At 36.0% G+C, this 18147-nt stretch overlaps 1 protein-coding gene across 3 annotated transcripts in view; it reads right to left on the reverse strand.

The window, feature by feature from the left end:
* Positions 1–1180: 1180 nt before the first annotated feature.
* The window catches only part of Dhx9 (DExH-box helicase 9), a 41182-nt gene continuing 24215 nt past the window's right edge, over positions 1181–18147 (reverse strand). For 2 of the 3 annotated variants that reach the window (XM_047521037.1, XM_047521039.1), the window contains 14 exons: positions 17242–17398; positions 15078–15178; positions 12907–13120; positions 12645–12739; positions 12293–12366; positions 10650–10802; positions 8943–9103; positions 7841–7952; positions 7112–7273; positions 6873–7000; positions 5018–5247; positions 4777–4892; positions 3785–3985; positions 1181–2019 (listed from right to left, as the gene is read on the reverse strand). In XM_047521037.1, the coding sequence (XP_047376993.1) occupies positions 1512–2019; positions 3785–3985; positions 4777–4892; positions 5018–5247; positions 6873–7000; positions 7112–7273; positions 7841–7952; positions 8943–9103; positions 10650–10802; positions 12293–12366; positions 12645–12739; positions 12907–13120; positions 15078–15178; positions 17242–17398 (2412 nt within the window). In that variant the 3' untranslated portion in view covers positions 1181–1511. Of the gene's footprint in view, positions 2020–2056; positions 2869–3784; positions 3986–4776; positions 4893–5017; positions 5248–6872; positions 7001–7111; positions 7274–7840; positions 7953–8942; positions 9104–10649; positions 10803–12292; positions 12367–12644; positions 12740–12906; positions 13121–15077; positions 15179–17241; positions 17399–18147 lie in introns of those variants that run through there. The other variant, XM_047521038.1, reaches the window with a different exon arrangement.

Consider the following 18147-nt stretch of genomic DNA (forward strand, 5'->3'; position numbering starts at 1 on the left):
TCTCATTTGTCCCTACAGCACAGAGATAAGAGATTTCAGTAGCTTCACCCATCAGGTTGTAGCTGGTTGAGGATACTGCCCATACATTCTCTTGACCCAGAAAACTTAGAGGAACTGTCACATTAGCTTTATTTCCCTCCAGTTAAGATTTTGAGCACGTCTCAGACCAATGGAAATTTACAAATCCCTTCCACAAGACATTCAGCACCAAGGAAGCAGTTGTGTTTCCACTACCAAAATGAAGCTTAGAAGTGCAATGAAGGTACCAACTGCACAAGGTTGCTGATCATGGACAAAGCAGGTTGCAACTCAGGTCCATGCTCAAGCATCTGAACTTAAGAGTGAACACAATTGCCATCCCATGTAAACCAGTGAGAAAAAATTTTCAGACACTGGGCAATAAGGCAAGGGATCCTCCAAATAAGGAAAACAAATGACACTTTTTGAGCATTTGGGAGACCTTGGGTTCAATCACTAGAACAACAACAAAAAAAGCCAACCATGGGAAGACTCATACACCATGGAAGCACTTTTTGGATTACAACAAAAGGATAAAGAACCAAGTAGAACATTACTTTCTCACTGAGACCCAAGTTTGACCCAACAGCTTAAATTCCCAGGGCACAGCACAGCAGGAATGAACGAATTATAAGCTCTGGAAATCTGCAAATGGGACCCCATGTCTTTAGCTGAACATAGTTTCTCACTTCTTTCTAAACCTCTTAGGGGCAAAATTATGTCAAGTGCAGCATTATTCATTTTATACCTCTTATGGTATTTTCATGATCCAAAGGTCAAAAGCAGCAGAAACCTAGATAGGCCTAGAAATTCAGTATGGCTAGCCACATATCAGAGCAGGTTATATATAAGTGGCTAAGAGTCTGCCTTTATTTAGAAAGAAAATGCTGACCTCAATATTAAATCCCCTCCCCCCTTCTCAGACACAGCTTGAGAGGAAACCAAAATGTTCAGCCCTAGTTTCACTGAAGTGTAGACAGGTCCATTTGACTTGTGCAGTCTTTGGTCAACGTTTAGTGGAACAGCAATTCAATTCCAAGACTATTATTCTATTACAAGCACTAAAATCACTTGGGATATGTTGCCTAAAACAGTACGGAGTACAACGAACAAATGTAATTGGTATTATAAAATTATTCTAATGACCAATCAATTACACATAGTCAGTATTCAGTGTAATACTTTATTTTCTATTGTATTAAACAAAAGCCAAGAAAATATCAAGTTAATTTAGAAGGCAAATCTTTACTCCTTAAAGAAAAAATACAAACTGTAGTACTTTTATAATAGATCATTATATTTTACATAATATAAACAAAAATCACTAATGTGTCTATATGCTTGGTTTCCTTAAACTATAATGAACCACAGAATGGGTGGAAAATGCGTTTATTTATTTTTTTTGGGTGCAAATAATAAACATCTTGGGAAAACACACAGCATGCTTTTTTTTCCAAAAACTGTCTATGAACAGGCATTGACATAACCAAGTTTTAATAACCACCTCCTCCTCTTCCTTGCCCAAAGTAGCCACCTCCATAGCCCCCCCTGCCACCGCCTCGCTGGAATCCCCCAGATCCTCTGTAGCCCCCTCCACCAGATCCTCTATAATCTCCACCACATCCTCTGTAGTCTCCACCAGATCCTCTATAGTCTCCACCAGATCCTCTGTAGTCTCCTCCAGATCCTCTGTAGTCTCCACCAAAGTTTCCCCTAAAACCTCCTCGGAAACCTCCTCTGTAACCACCACCACCACCTCCACCGTATCCTCCTCGATAGGAGTTGGAGCCTCCACCATAGCCTCCACCTGCTCCATAGCCGCCACCACCACCGCCACCTCCACCACCTCCATAGCCTCCGCCACCAAAACCTCCACTGCTATAGCCACTACCATAGCCTCCAGTGCCATAGCCTCCACCACCATATCCAGAAACTCCCCTTCTATATCCACTGCCATTATCATATCGGGCCATCTTGGGAGGACGTGGACCATCTCCATACCTAGGAAAAGCAAAAAACCACCATTTTAGTACATCTTATTTTTTTTCTCTCATATGGTAACATAACCACGTTTATTTTGTAAAAGGGGGATCAAACCAAGTTTTATACATGTTAAGCACTCTACCACTGAGCCACACCCTAACCTCAAAATACTTTCAATACTTCTGAACTACTCAACCAAATGTTCACATTTAATTGTATCTGAAAATTTAATGCAAAAACAGAAGACAAATGCACAAACACAAACTGAAATGAAATTAATGTGCAATTTTAGAGAGTATCTACAGGTAACAACTGGAAAGTGTCTAAAGTTCTTCCTGGCTCCCTCTCAAGTCTTGAATTTTAGAAGTTTTGACCTTACAACTTTTAAGTTCTCTTTTTTTACTCAGTTCAATACAGTGTCCTAAGAAATTCAAGTATTAAAAACATGTATTAGGAAGAGGTTGTTCCTAGTACTGGCAATAAACCAAATATTTGGTGTTTATTATGAAATATTCTCCTGCATTAACTCAGAAATGTTTTCAAAAAATGTCTTTTGGAAATCTGTTTTCCCTATCTGTTTCAGAGGGCAAAAGATAAAATTGAGGGCTAAAGAAAAACTACACATACGAAGACACTCTGAATATTTTGAAGACTGGCACAGGCAATCCAACAGCTGTCCAATTCACAAGTAACCACTACAGTTTCCGGTTCGTCCCCCTTCACTGCGTGGTTCATCCATATTAATCCACTGCTCCACTTTATTGATCTTGTTGCAAATCTGTTCAATCCAGTAAAATCCCCATTGCAGCAGAGAAAACCAAAGCAGCACTGAAAAAATATGCCCAAGATGGGCACTGTGGTGCACTCCTGTAATCCCAACAGATCGGGAGGTTGAACTCAAAGGATCCAGGTTCAAAGTCAGCTTTAGCAACTCAGCAATGCACTAAGCAACTCAGTGAGACCCAGTGTCCCTAAATACAGGGCAGAGGATGTAGGTAGTGGTTAAATCCCCAGTACTGATATGCAAGAAGTATGCTGACATAACATGTCTCTCCAAGTCAGAAATCATACAAATTACAAAATGTCACACAATGAACAAAATAAGTAAAATTAAATGAAGACCACATTTTAATATTGTGCCTTTTCTGTAGGTATCAAATAGTCCCAAATAAGCTGAAGGTAAAAAAAAAAAAAAAATGGGAGATAAATAAAACATTTTAAGAATGATTTCATGTTTTCATACTCTTCTATTTCCTGTAGATAAACCCTAATGCTTTAAAGAAGGAACAATTTAACCCACCAATATTTTTTTCTTTAGAAATGCCAAAACAAGGGCTGGGGTTGTGGCTCAGTGGTAGAGCACTTGCCTAGCAAGTGTGAGGCACTGGGTTCAATTCTCAGCACCAAATATAAATCAATCAATTGATAAAATAAAGGTCTATCAACAACTATAAAAAAAAATTAAAAAAAAAAAAAAGAAAGAAATGTCAAAACAATGTTGTGATAAGAGGAATTTCTAGGTTATGTCATTTACCTATTAGGCGACTCATTCTGGCCTATGTATGTACACTTAAGGTTCTTTTCCCTCTCCAAGAGACCAAAAGGGGGGAGGGAATAATATTCTTTTGTTCAGAGTGTTGTCAAACTATTTTTTTTCTTTTTCTCAAAATGAATGTTTGTATTTAGGGTTTCCCTAGTTCTATCAACTAACTCTGGGAATACTAGGTCTACAAATGAAATTCAGCCTCTGCTTAAGTCAAAGAGAAATGAATATGCTACTCACCGTGCACTGCCAATCATAAGGTTTATACCGGCAGCTGATGGCCTAGAGATCTGGCGAATCATGTTAAGCATATGTTCATTTACAGGGTCCAACTGGCTGATGATATTAGGTTGTTTGCTTACTTCAACAACCAGAGCTTCCATTGCTGCCCGGAGGGCAGTGATGCAGGCAGCAGCTTCATGGGATATTTGCAGCCTGATCCTAAAATAGAAAAACAAAAATTAAGACAAAGGAGTACAAACAACAAAAGACTAGTATTCCTCAAATCCACAAACACCTAGTCATGGAATAAATCTAACTGCTTAACAAGTTAAATGCTACAACGGTGCAGACCCAGGCATAGGCAAACACAGGTATGAGGAGTAATAGTAATCAGTATTAACTTCTTAAAAATCACTGCTAGCTATTGGGAGTCTATTAGGCAGAACTTTTCTCCAAAAAAAAAAAAAAAAGTTGACGTTGAGGAAGGAGATCAGTAGTAAGAGTGACTGCTTAGCATGCATGAGACCATAGGTTCAACCTTCAGCACCATAAAAAAGAAAAACAGAAAAGAGTTTGAGAATGACTGTCCATCAAGCTCCACTCCATTTTTGCCAAATGCACACAATCTCTTACTCAACAGAGAACACAGTACTCAACCTCCAATTAGAGGCTGCTTTGGTAATGACAGTATTCATGGTGACAGAAGAGAAGTCACAAATGTATAATTTACTTCTACTGGGACAGTCAATTTAAAATATACATAGAACTATACTATCAACATTTACCATTCCCCACGAAAAGATAATGTTGTAAAGAAGCAAATTTGGGGGGCTGGGAGATAGCTCAGTCGTTGGATCCCCAGCACCAAAAAAAAAAAAAAAAAAAAAGCAGCAAATTTGGTCAACTAAATCTTGAAAAGTTTACTTCACATTTAAGTCAAAACAGAGCTGAGTTATGGCACATCTCAAGTCTAAGAATTCAGTCTGGAGGTCATATCTGAAAAGCCATACCAGTCATCTACAAACACAATCTGCCCATCAGACTGGACTCTCTTAGAAGCAAAGAGAAGCAACTGCAAGGGGGTGACTAAGGTCATGCCTTTAGCAGAAATGGCTCGGGTTCGAATCTGCAAATGGAAAAAGAGGCAAGAGGAAATGGTTGATTATCCCTTATGATATTAACAACCTATGCTGTGAATATTAAAATTCATGTTCACAAAATTTTTAACTTTTCTAAATTAGTTTTACTTACTTTTTCACCAAATACAAAGAATGGAGAAGGGTACTTCATGTCTTGGCTACTAAAAGGACAATTAACCGAAGATTTGTGGATGAGTGCATTACGCCCTTCAGTAGTAAGAATCTTTCTCTTTTCCTTATGATAGCATACGTTAGGGTACACGCCAAAGGCCAGGAGAGAAATAACAACATCCAAATTATTATCTGGTCCAGTGTTAGTAAAAACTTGTGTCAACAAACAATCTGTTAAAAAGAATGGTTCAACAAAAAGAAAAGTCAGATAACTGGCAAATCCTCCTATCAACATGCAAACTAAAGAGTGATACTTCCCAAGTCCACTTTACGAATAACCTGGTTAAAAAACTTTCTTCATCGCATCTTATAATCAGGTTCAAGAAGGCCAAGTTATATCATGGACAAGTACAAATATGTAAACAACAAATTTCATCAATATGTACAACTGTAGTGCACCAGTTTAAAAAATAATTTAATGCTAAGTGAGATAAGCCCAAAAAAAAAAAAAAAAAAAAAAAAAAAAACACAAAGGACAAATGATCTAGCTGATAAGTGGATGATGATACATAATGGGGGGTGGGAGGAAGGCAAAAATGGAGGAAGGAGAGACTGCATAGAGGGAAAAGAGGGATGGGAGGGGTGGGAGGGAAGGGAAAAAATAACAGAATGAATCAAACACCATTACCCTATGTAAATGTATGATTACACAAATGGTATGCCTCTACTTCATGTACAAACAGAGAAACAAGATGTACCCCATTGTTCACAATTAAAAAAAAAAAAAGATGCATAGAATAAACAAAAAAAATTTAGGGAGGTGGGAAAAAAAGATTAAGTTCAAGGAGAAATTCTGCTAAGTCCCCACAAGAAAACCAAAATGTCTGCATTCTCTTCTAGACAAAACCACAACAGATGCTAGGATGATTGCTGAAAACAAAATCAATAGTCTACTCTCTGAATTAGCATTAAACTGATAAGATCAAAGTATTTATTGGCTATTATTAGGTAGCTATTACTAATAGAGAAGATGGACTTAGTGAAAATCTAAGAGGATAAAGGCACCCACTGGAATGAGGGCTTGTTTTCACCCAGACTACACTTTTTGAGTACTTGATCACTAATAGAAAGCCTGGCAGTAAAGGGCTAAGGTCATAGATATATTTTGTTCTGACTAAATCAGAGTTGTAATCTCACAACCTCCTAATTAAATAAATCTGGACAAATAATTCCAACTCTGGTGTCAGTTAATTATCTACAAAATGGGGCAATAACAGGTGCTCCTCAGGAATTTTTGCAATGAATCTAGTGCATAAAAATGCCTTTTCACCTTCTGTTGAAAAGAAATAATTCAGTTTACAACAGATACCATTTCATTAATGTACTTTTGCCCAACAACCTTGTTTCTTTCCACTAAACATATCCTTTTACTACTTCTCAACATTTAGCCTAGCTAGAAAATGTAAATTTAAATTTTATTTTAAATCTCAGCTACCCATGGTGGTATACATCTGTAACCCCAGCAAGTATGGCAGGAGGATTCCAAGCTTGAGGGTAAGAAAAAGCAACTCAGAAAGACCCTGACAAATAAACAAACACACACTTTGAATTTAAAAATGAACACACACTGAACTAATTAATCACTACTCAACATGCTTTTAACACCATGATTTTTGTTTCTTTAAAAGGTCATCTCCACGTTCAAAGAACTAAGAAATAGTTAACTGGGAACTGAACTGGGAACACAGAAAAAAGCACATAATCTGAAGTCTGAAGGTTAAATATTCTGTACTGTAAGTGTGTATGAAGTGAGTATATCAACATCACTTCACAAATTATTTTAACAGAAGTCTTACCTTCTGGAAATCCAGAATTAATCAGAATTTCTTTAAGCTGAACTTTAGCTTCCCAAGTCATTCTCAGTGTAGCCATATTGAGACGTTTGTGTTCACAAAACCGTATCTCTGCTTCTTCTCCACTCATTCTAAGATAAATTAGAATGATAAGAAGTCATTTTCAAAGAACAGAGAACTCCACACAGATCAGAAAATAAACAGTTCACCCGAATTTTACAAAACATCTTTCAAGCCCACACCTCGCATCATCCCAGGCTTGGAACACTGACAAAAGGGCCACATGATCAGAAAATCTGTTTCCAGCAAAGTTCCGATGGATATAGCCTAGGCGCTTCCCCTCACTAATGAAAGGCTCAGGAAAGCAGGTGGCTGCAGAGATGGTACACACAGCATCGCCCACACTGAAAAACAAATTGACAGTTAAATTGAGACTAGATCACAACCTTGGTGCAAATAGATAATATTGTTAGCTATGGATTTGAGTCTTTATTGGCCACAATGGTGCGTTTATTAGCACTGAAACTGGTTTTAACAAAGAGCATTTATACAACCCTTCATAAGAAAATAAATTACTTGTGACAACAATGACTGCACAGCTATGACAAATTATAACCAAAAATCACATTTTACCCCCATTCTTTCTTCCCCAAGAAACATACCTAACTCTTCCTAACTTTATGATAAAACACATCCCTTTTCACAATACTGTGTTCTTTCAAGGGACAACTAAATTAAAGTCCTGGGAAGTGCCCTTCACTTTTGAGTACTTATCCCCCCTCCCCACCCTGGAGAAAAGCACTGGAAGAAAAATCACTGGTTTAATAGTTCTCTTAGTATCTAGATTATGTCATGTCTTTTTCCTTAAAAATACTTATTTTTTTCCCTTAGAGACCATCTTGCTTTCATGGGGAGTGAATTATGATTCTGAGTATGTCATTCCACCACTATCAACAATACAAAATACTTACTAGAAAATACACCCCATTATCATCATTTTGCCAAAGCGAGGCTCAATGGGGAGCTTAGCCAGGATTCGTCCCAAAGGAGTCAACTCATCATTGACATCCAATGCATCAAGCTCTGTAGAAAGATTATTAGTGAGCAGAAATGATAATGAATACCCTTAAACATAAGCAAAGATAAGATTTTCTTTGTACAATAAGGCTAGGATAGGGAATTTAAGACTCCATTATTTTTCAAGTCAACTGACAGGACCATGTCCATAGCCAACAATCCCCAATGTGGCCCAGTACTGTGGATTGAACACAGAATACTGAACTACACATCCCGGTCTTTTTTTTTTTTTTTTTTTTGGAGACAGGTTGTTGCTAAATTGCCAAGGTGAGCTGGAACTTGTGATCCCTCTTGTCTCAGACTCCCAAGTAGCTAGGATTATAGGTGCACAGCCAATACATGCCCCTTGGAGTCAATAATTCCTTTCACTCAAAAATAGAACAAAACTAAATTGTGGAGTGCCTTACATGAATGACATAATAGAATTAGCCTGAATTTCACACAACAGGTGAATGTTAGATTCAAAAGTTGAATGCAGATCCTTCTGGCTCCAAGACCCTTATTTTGCACCAAACTATAATACCTTTCTAATATACTTGAAAAGGAAACACATGTTCTAAGGCATATACATATGATATTATGTCATGAGTAATTCATGTTCTGGTCTTACTGAGAGATGAAATCCTATCTTTCTTATTTTCTGAAAGGAGACTTCCATTATCCCCCCTTCACTCCCCACATTGTTCATTATAATACTAACTCTACTAAAAAGGTAATACTACAAAAGTCTAATCACCACAGTGCTTAATGACTTTATATTCATTCTTTCTAAAAATTTTTTTCAGTTGTAGATAGGTAAAATACCACTTATATTTATTTTTATGTGGTGCCGAGGACAGAAGCCAGTTCCTCACACATGCTAGGTAAGTGCCCTACCACTGAGTCACATCCCATTCAAGGTCTTTATCTTCATTCTAATTCATTTGTTTAAGCATTATCTGCTAGAAGACTGATGATCTAATTAATGTGTGCGAGTAAGTCTGTATTCACAGATACCTCTAAGAGTGTGCTCTGCTTCAATCACAGCATCCAAAGGCGGAGGTTCAATTGCCTTTGCCAGGAATTGGCCAATTCCTCCTAGACGCAGAAGTTTTATGCTCAAAGCAATTTCATGCAATGGTGTTCGGAACATCTCTGGTGTCATGTGGGTTTCAAGTCTAAGAGAAAAAAAATATATAATAACTATCCTTGTGCACAGAGGTTAGTCTACCAAAATCTTTGCAGAGATATAACCGAGAATATAAAGCTGCCCTTTTTCTTATTTTCAATTGTCATCAAGTCTTTTATAATCCACTACAAACCCTATGTGGAAAGGTAGTAGTGATTTCTGACCTCACTCTTTACAGCTGCATGAGTTTTTTTCAACTGAGGAGTGAAGAGAGGATGATAAAGCTATACCAAATTCCTTATTACTCCCCATGAGGGTTAAAAAATAGTCGCAAGACTCCCCCCCCCCCCTTTCTGGGAGATGGGGGAAACACAACCTTTCTACACATCTTCCCCAAGATCTAATACATATAATTCTAGTATCCCTGGAAAAGGTCATACAAATTAGCCTTAAATTTCTAATAAGTTATTAATATAAATTAATAATGCAAATAGCAAATGTTGACTGTGAGATTACAGTGTAAAATACACTGTTTTAAGCATCTTATATCAATTCATGTAATCAATAAACCAAACTGAGATGACATAATATCCTCCACTAAGGATGCAAAGTACCATCTTAATCTCAGTTTATAGAATGAGAGAAACAAAGGCTTAAATCAGTATAAATGTGTAGGATTATTCAATGGATAGGAACAGATACTACTGAGTTTCATGTCTCTGCATTTCTAACTTAGGTACACTCCTTATAAACTGGTCCTAAAAGATTCAGGGGAACCATTTATAAGTAATTCTAACACTGCTGATCTAAGTATCTGGTAAGAATTAGATCAGCTTAAATTAAGTTTACATAAATGCATACAGTATCATTCACCATGCTGAGCAAAGAGCAAAAAATCCCTCAAAGGTAAATTTATGTCATTATTGATAGGTTGTTTAAGATTTTCAAGAATAACTACATTTATATTTAGTTCCAAGGACAATTTAAAGTTTAAAAAAAGAACTACATGTTCTCCAAACACTAACCACTCATTGGTCCACTTCTAATGCTCATTTATAAATTTATAAAGTTACTAATATAAAATAAAATTAAAATAAAAATGTCTGACTTTTCTTCACCAATCATGTACACTTATTCACCCAGGATTTCTTAAATAATACTGTTCCGGGGTGGGAGTGTGGTTGTGTAATATAAATGGAAATGGACCAAGAATTAAGGGTTGAATTTGAGTCCTGATTCTCCAGTCTTTGTGAAGTCAGCTGAACTCCCTAAGCTTTAATTGCCTTATCAGAATAACATCCTGTATTTCTCAGGAACATGAAATGAAAACACAAACTGAATTGTAATACTGAAAAAATACATATTTTAACTTTAGAAAGTTAACCACTTCATATCAGTAATTCCAAAGTGACAGTTATATGTATACATGCTCTTTTTGTCAAATAAGCCAACGTCAATTTTTGTCTTTTCATTCTTACAATTTAATTAATCAAGGTAAGCTTCCTTCAATACGTTAACTATAGGCATTTATGCTTTAAGTTCATGGAAAGAGGAAGTATTCTTTAATTTTCATTAAAAAGTTAATCTTGTCTTACCTCTCAAATCGAGCTCGACTACAGAGGTGAAAACAGAATCCAGGCCGTACCCGGCCAGCTCGGCCTTTCCGTTGTTCAAGGTTTGTTTTGGATGCCCATACTGTAGCATAGTTGGTCATATTGTTGTGAGCAGTGAAGAGTTTCACTTTCTGCCTAAATAGGAGAGACAAGTTAATTCTAAGATCCACAACCACTACTAAAGACTATATTCGTTAGGTAGAAGATGCTTTTCAAATAATGATGCCTGCTCGTATCTATTTGTGACAGCACAAGTAAGACCCAGCAATTTGAACTATACTCTCCTAGCTATCAATCTAGAAAAAGGCTAACACACGCACCATTTATCACCAGGATTGCTTTCAGTTACATATTGTTAGCTCATCAAAAATTAGTATGATATTACTACCTACTTACAAGGTTATTTATAAACATTAAGTGAAGCTAGCTGTAGTAGTACATTTCTTCTGTAGTCCCAGTTTAGATGACTGAGGCAAAAGGACTTGGCAACTAGTAAGAACCCAGTCTTTAAATTAAAAAGGACTAGGGATGTAGCTCAAAGTACAGTGACCCTCGGTTCAAACCCCAGTATCCTCCCACCCCCATTAAAACTTACCTGCAAAAATTTAAAGCATATAAATGAGATCTGATACATACATAAAAGTTAAGTGATAATTATACAAGTTAACTCTATTCCAATATTTAATCCAATTATTAGGGTTTCTATGATCTAAAGTTCATAAACTGAGACAGTACGTGGAACGTCTCATACCATACCATAAAGTGGTGCCTATGGAGTGTATGTGAACCTGACTTACACCTGTAGGTAAGTCAATAACTAAATGACTGGGATTGGTATAGAAATGCTATTCACCATTCTGTAAAACGTGCACTGGCAAATCATTTTTAATTGCCATGATAGACTGATGCACTCCATATACAGAAGGAACACAAGGTTGGCAAGACAATCAGGTTTTAACTTTGTTAGGATCCTACGCAAAAAGTCTTCCTCCACATTTCCCAGGCTTAACTCATATGAAACAAAATCCTTTGTTTTGACCCACAGTACTGCGTTAAGTCTAGGGCCTTGTGCATATAAGCAAGCACTCTACCACTAAAATATGTCCCTTGCTATTTTGATTTTGAGTTCTCTTACAAAGTTTCTAAGGTGGGCTTTGAACTTGTGATTTTCTTGCTTAGCTAGGCTCCTAAGTATCTGAGTTTACATGCATGTGCCATCACACAAGAAGTCTTTTTTTTTTTTTTCTTTTTTCAATGCGGTGCTGGGCATTGAACCCAGAGCCTCTACCAACCAAGCTACATCCCCAGACCTCCCTTTTGATTCTTAAAATGAGTATGTACTTCATAGGTAGAGTATGTTATGTGCTAATTATTGGTCACTTTCATACAGCAAACAGGATACTATTAGCTTGGCAGAGGTCAATGAAAACAAGCAATGGGATGCAATTTTAATGTCAGGCTTTGTAACTTTCTGCCATAACCAATTTGTGATGATCAACATAAAGAATCATTTACCTCTAACCAGCATGCACAGATGTACAATAATTTTCAAAATACAAGAAGACAGGTGTTCAAAAATAAGGTATTTTTGATTCTGTACACAAATAGGTTCCTTGGAAACTTACTTGCAAGAGTCAATAACATAAACAACATCATTAATAGTAATGCTTGTCTCAGCAATATTTGTGGACAAAATGACCTGCAAAAGATTCAAAAAACCGTACTTCAAAAAACAGACATACCTGAAGCAATCATATGTTTACAAAGCAAATGCTGTAATCTTTAAAGAAAAAAAAAAATCTCCAGTAATCTTAAAAAACAAAAAATACCTACTGAATAGATGGAGAAACCTACTAAGCTTAGGAGACTACTACATTTTTCCTGCTCAACTTAGATGGTTTACAATTATTTTGTTGGCTTTTAACATTTATTTAATATTTCTATCCTTTAATTCCATTACTAATGTTTAGTGTTTACCTTGGTTACACCAACTGGTACAGGATCAAATACTTTGCGCTGTTCCTCTCGAGGTATCTGAGAGTGCAGAGGTAGAATCTGATACCTATGAGTTCCTGTAACAATACAGAAACTTTTAAGGACTAGTAATAGTAGCTGTTGTAAAACTTCATTATATTTTTAACACAACAGGGTAACACTAAGTTTTCTGTTTCTAAATATTGGCCTAAGGCACAAGTACATTTTCATTCTGAAATATGTGAAAAATTCACAAAATTCATACCAAAATGTGGATTCATTTCCAAATGCTTTTGCATAGTATAAATCAAATTCCAGCCAGGTAAAAAAACCAGCACAGCGCCAGGAACATTAAGGGTTTCAATGTACTTAAGAAGAGCTTCAATGAGTTCAAAAGGAGTTTCCTTTTCATTCAACTGAGACATGCTCATTTTTGTTTCTGGACCATATTCATCACCACAGATCAGGTTGCAGTTTGCCTGAAGAAAAGCATAGGGATGGCATATTTTGGATTGTTTCAGTAACTACAGCTCATGAGATAAATCATCTAGATTTGTTCTTTTACGTTTTTTGGTGCTGGGGCCTTGTGCTTGTGAGACAAACACTCTACCAACGGAGCTATACCCCCGGCTCTAGATTTGTTTTTTATGTTCAAAGAATACCTCAAGTTATTACTATTAATCCCAAATGAATAGTTGTATTACTAACATTAGAAAAAATGTGCTTTCATTAACATAAAGCCTAAACTGATAAACTAAATTTTTCTAAGGACACTAAACTTAAGCACGTACTTTTATATGAGTTCAAAAGCTACCTTCAAGTGTATTTCTTTCCTATAACAATTAACTCTAGTTTTCAAAAATACATCCCTTACCAATTTACAAACTACAATGATGTCTGATTCCCTTTATCTGTTGAAATACTATGATCTGTCTTTTCTAAAATATGTGCTTTAAAAATCATTGGTAAACCAAAACCTCAATAATGAGAAATAAAGTTGTTGTACTCGGTTTTTCTCTCCTCTTTTCTTTTTTTTTTTTTTTTCCTCCTGCTGTTTTCTAATTTGTTCCTTCTGTTTTGGTACTAGGAATTGAAACCAGGGGCACTTTACTACTGAGCAGCATCTCTAGTCCTCTTTGAGACAGTCTCACTATGTTGCTGAAGCTGCTCTCCAACTTGCAATCGTCCCTCCTCAATCTGAGCCATGAGCCACCTCTCCTAATTCCCTATTTATTTATAGTAAAATCTTCTGCTAATAAGACATCTAGTCTCATTTTCTATGAAATTTTAAATGCTGGCTGTTATGAATTCTGTAACAGCAATTAACAAGAGCCATTTCCTCAGAAATATGGCATCATTTGTTAAAAACTATTTTCCTTTCTATATCCCCAATTTAATCCTCCATCTCTAAAATTCAACTCTGGTCCTCTAAATTTTGGAAAAGAAAGTCCTTTCTACAAAATGCCTTTTCCTCTCTAAAGTTAAACAGTAATATGTTTTATCTAAAAGGAAGATAACAGATTATGGCCTCAGAATTCCCCCAAGTTATTTGATGTGACAGGGAAGCAGAACCTAAAAAATGTCAAGCAAGTCATAAGGATTGAAATCCTGTAAAATTCCTTTTGTTCATAGTGACTAGGAAAGAAGATAAAAACTGTGAAGCTAGTGTCTTTGTCCTAATATATGGCTTTACCTTCCTTCTTAAAACCTTGTTTTATCCCAGATCTTTTGAGATACTCTTGGGCAGGGAACTTTATATAATAATGAATTTTCTTCAATCTTTCTTCAAAGTCAGCTTTGAATAAAACCTATTTTCCTACCAATTTGACTTTCAATATTTCTGAGTCAGCAAGCATTGTGATGTATACATTACAAAAATCTAATTCCATTAGATTTTTGGATAAAACATGGATTTCTGTACATTTGTCCACCTATGAAACACAAAATGTCTCCTTTCCTGTTCCTTCCTAGGAAATTATCATTATTCCAAGTTTAGCACTCTCTTCACCCAGTAGTATCCATTGCCCCATTGCCTCTTTAATCTGTGACCACAGTTACTGTGTTTAAAGTTAGTACAGTGGATCACCTAGTGATCATGTTACAACAAGATTCTAATTCAGTAGACCTAGGGCAGGGCATAAATTCTGCCTTTCTACCAGTTCCCCAGATATTCTGGTGCACTTTGAGAAACACCACCATATAAAATGAGTCATCTCTAACCACGTGTGGTTTTAAATATCACTTTTTTCTTTTGGCCTTAATTAACATACAATAGAAAAGAGCCTGTCATTGAACCTACATCAAATAATGCAGAAATAAACATTAAAGTCAGTTTTTCATAGTTTTCTGTAATTACTAACCACTATGTTTTTATTAAAATTGTTTTTCTGCATTAAATTTGCCCCCACTGAAAAATTTCTCATGAAATCCACTTACATCATCATCCTCACCACCATCATCCTCCTTGTCCTTCTTTTTCTTGTCCTTTGGTGGAGGAACAAACTGGGTCATCTGAATACAATCTTCCAGAAAATATTCTACAAGGGGTAATCCAGTTAGTTATGTACACATGATCTATCAACTTTCAGAATGTAGTTGCATTAAATGTTTAATTCCTAGCTGAAAGTACCTTAATATCCTTCCAATATGACTCTTCCCAACTTCCAAGATATTCTTATAACCTTTTATCTTAATAGACCGCAGTGCGCCCCTCCCCTTACATCCTGGAAATCATATATTATGCAAGTTCTCACAAAGCCAATTGAGGTTGTTTCTGCACCAAACATCCATCCAAACATTTATGGAATGCCCACTGTGCATATGCACTGGGTTATACCTCTCATGGTATGAGGGTTATTTATGGAAATAACCTCAGTACAGCAGTATCCATAATCTATTCTTCCTCTTTCAGATAAATATGCACAATAGGCTCTTTTTAGCTGTTCCAATGCAAAGATCGGAAGATCTATCAATTAATTATGCCTGATGTGTCCAGAAGTGTCTCCTTCCCTATATACCCTAACGCCCACATATTGCCCTACTTATCAAGGATACACGAAGTAATGTTTACTAAATTACTAAGTATCCCCACTAGTTTTCAAACCTCTCCAACAAGTTACTGAGCACGGCCCTAAACAAAGGATATAAAATCAAGTTCCACTTAGAATGGAAGAGGATCTAGACACTTGTCACTCTTCTTCATTTACTATTTAATATTTCTAATCAGTATTTAATATATATATATATATATATATATTCATTGTATACTTTGGATTTAATCCATTACTATTTATTTTTCTGCTCAAACAGTTCCAGCTTTGGCCATCTACAGTTGTTTCAGGTTGGCTACTGTGTCCCTTTATTCCACTGTCCTGGGCTTTTTGTACAGAAATTCCTTACTTCAGGGTATAAGATGTTCCAGGTTCATCTTATACATTTCCTGCCTTGGCACTAGAGTTCATTATTTCTCTAGAGATATCTGGTTCCCTTGAGAATGACATTTGAAAAAAAAAAAAATCAAATTGCTGTGCATATTCTTTGTTACCAAGTTATAACTGCTTCTATGCAAAGGTCAGGAAAAATATCTAAGTATACTAATTGCATAAATCCACACATAAATCACATCTATACCTATTCATTTCTATCTGTATTTAGGCTAAATGTGAATCACATTGATGTCTATAACTGTAATCCAATACCACATGGCTCACTCTAGCCCTTACCCTTAGTCACCTGCAACTTTTCACTCTAACAGTAAGAAACCTGGCACCTTCATCATTGCCATTCACTTGCTTGTTTTTTTAATCTCAGTACACAAACACAATAATTGTAGAGTACATAACACAAACCCACGTAAAAACAACTATACTAATTTATTTCAGAGTTATACCTATTTTTCAATTTAAAAAACTCAGTACCCTGACACAGCCACCATTTCATACCTAAATTGTTAATCTATTTTCATGTCTTTAATTACTGTGCTGTAATTCATTTTAACAAATCTACTAGATGATCATCCTAGAAAATGGTGGTGATAAAATTTCCAGTTTATCAAAAATACTTTAACATACTCAATTTCACTTCAAAACCTCTCACTCTGACTCTAAGGAGGACTCTGTTCTCAATGTAACCCTGACTGCTTAAACTTTGAATAAGAGGTTCACAGGAGTAACTTTATACTATACTCTGATTTATACTTTACAAACAGCACTCTCCACCAAGACATGGGTGGACATCTAAAACTGGATAGTACCAGTAATATTAACTATGCTTTTTCCTGTATAATATATACAATGTCCTTTTCACTTTAAGCACTTATGATAAGTGTACTATAGCCATAGCTTTTGCAGTTTGTGGTATGACAAATACAATAATTTCCTTTCCCTTCTTTGTAATTTCACAGAATAGAAAATTCAACTTCATGGTAAATCCTAGCAATGTCAGCATATAATCACACAAGAACTTTTCCAAGAAAGCTGTGATGCATCTAATACTCTAATTTGGCCTGTATAAACTATTAATTCAATCTCTGGGATTTAAAAAATCCAAACTCTACTGGACAAAAGATGCTCACCTTCCTACCCAATTTCAATAAATTTACCTTGAACTGGGTAAGTCCTCCCATAAACTTCAATTATGGGGCAATTGAAGAAATATTCACAGAACATGCTGGTATCAATAGTAGCAGACATAAGAACAATGCGAACTTCAGGATAAGCCAAAACCACATCACGCAATACTACCAAAAGGAAGTCAGTCTATTAAAATACAAATAAAAAAAAAATTATGTAAGACATTTGGGTAATGAAATATACACCTAAAAGATTTCTTGTTTTAAAACCATAGGATATTGGTAAAATTCAGTTTCTCAGACGCTGGCAGAAATGCACGAGGAAAAAGTTGCAGTGAGCTGGGGCTAACAATTTTAAGAAACCACATCCTAAAAGTTGTGGGGATTAGAAATGAGTGCCTTATGCCCTAGTGTAGTAGCACACACCTATAATCCCAACAATTCAGGATGCTAAAACATTAGGATTCACTGGAGGTATGAGACACCGTTTCAAAATTTTAAAAAAGGGGAAAAAAAGAAGAACAAGTGTTATTTGGTTAGGGGAAAATATTATGGAAAGCAAATAACTAAAATTTTTTAGGGAAATTTAAATTAGAAGATATGTAACTTTAACTAGGAACAAGGGAGAAGTCATGGTAAGCCTAAACTCTAGTTACAATTATTTGTAAAGTTAACTTTAACTTCATGTGTATTTTCCTATCTTTTGCCATTTTTTTGACTTACTACAGCACTGCTAAAATTCACTCACACACATATGCAGCTAGTCACTCTGACAAGTTTTTAAAATCTCAGCACGTGAGTATACTAATGCATTTAATCTTGCCGTCTTCTTTGTGTCTCCTGTTATACATATCCAACTGTGCTTAGAGAAATGCTGGGCTATGTTATGTAAAAGTTGAACTTCACAAAACAGAGCTAAACTATAATCCTAAATGA

Source organism: Sciurus carolinensis, chromosome 12 (assembly GCF_902686445.1).
Source record: "Sciurus carolinensis chromosome 12, mSciCar1.2, whole genome shotgun sequence".
NCBI lineage: Eukaryota > Metazoa > Chordata > Mammalia > Rodentia > Sciuridae > Sciurus > Sciurus carolinensis.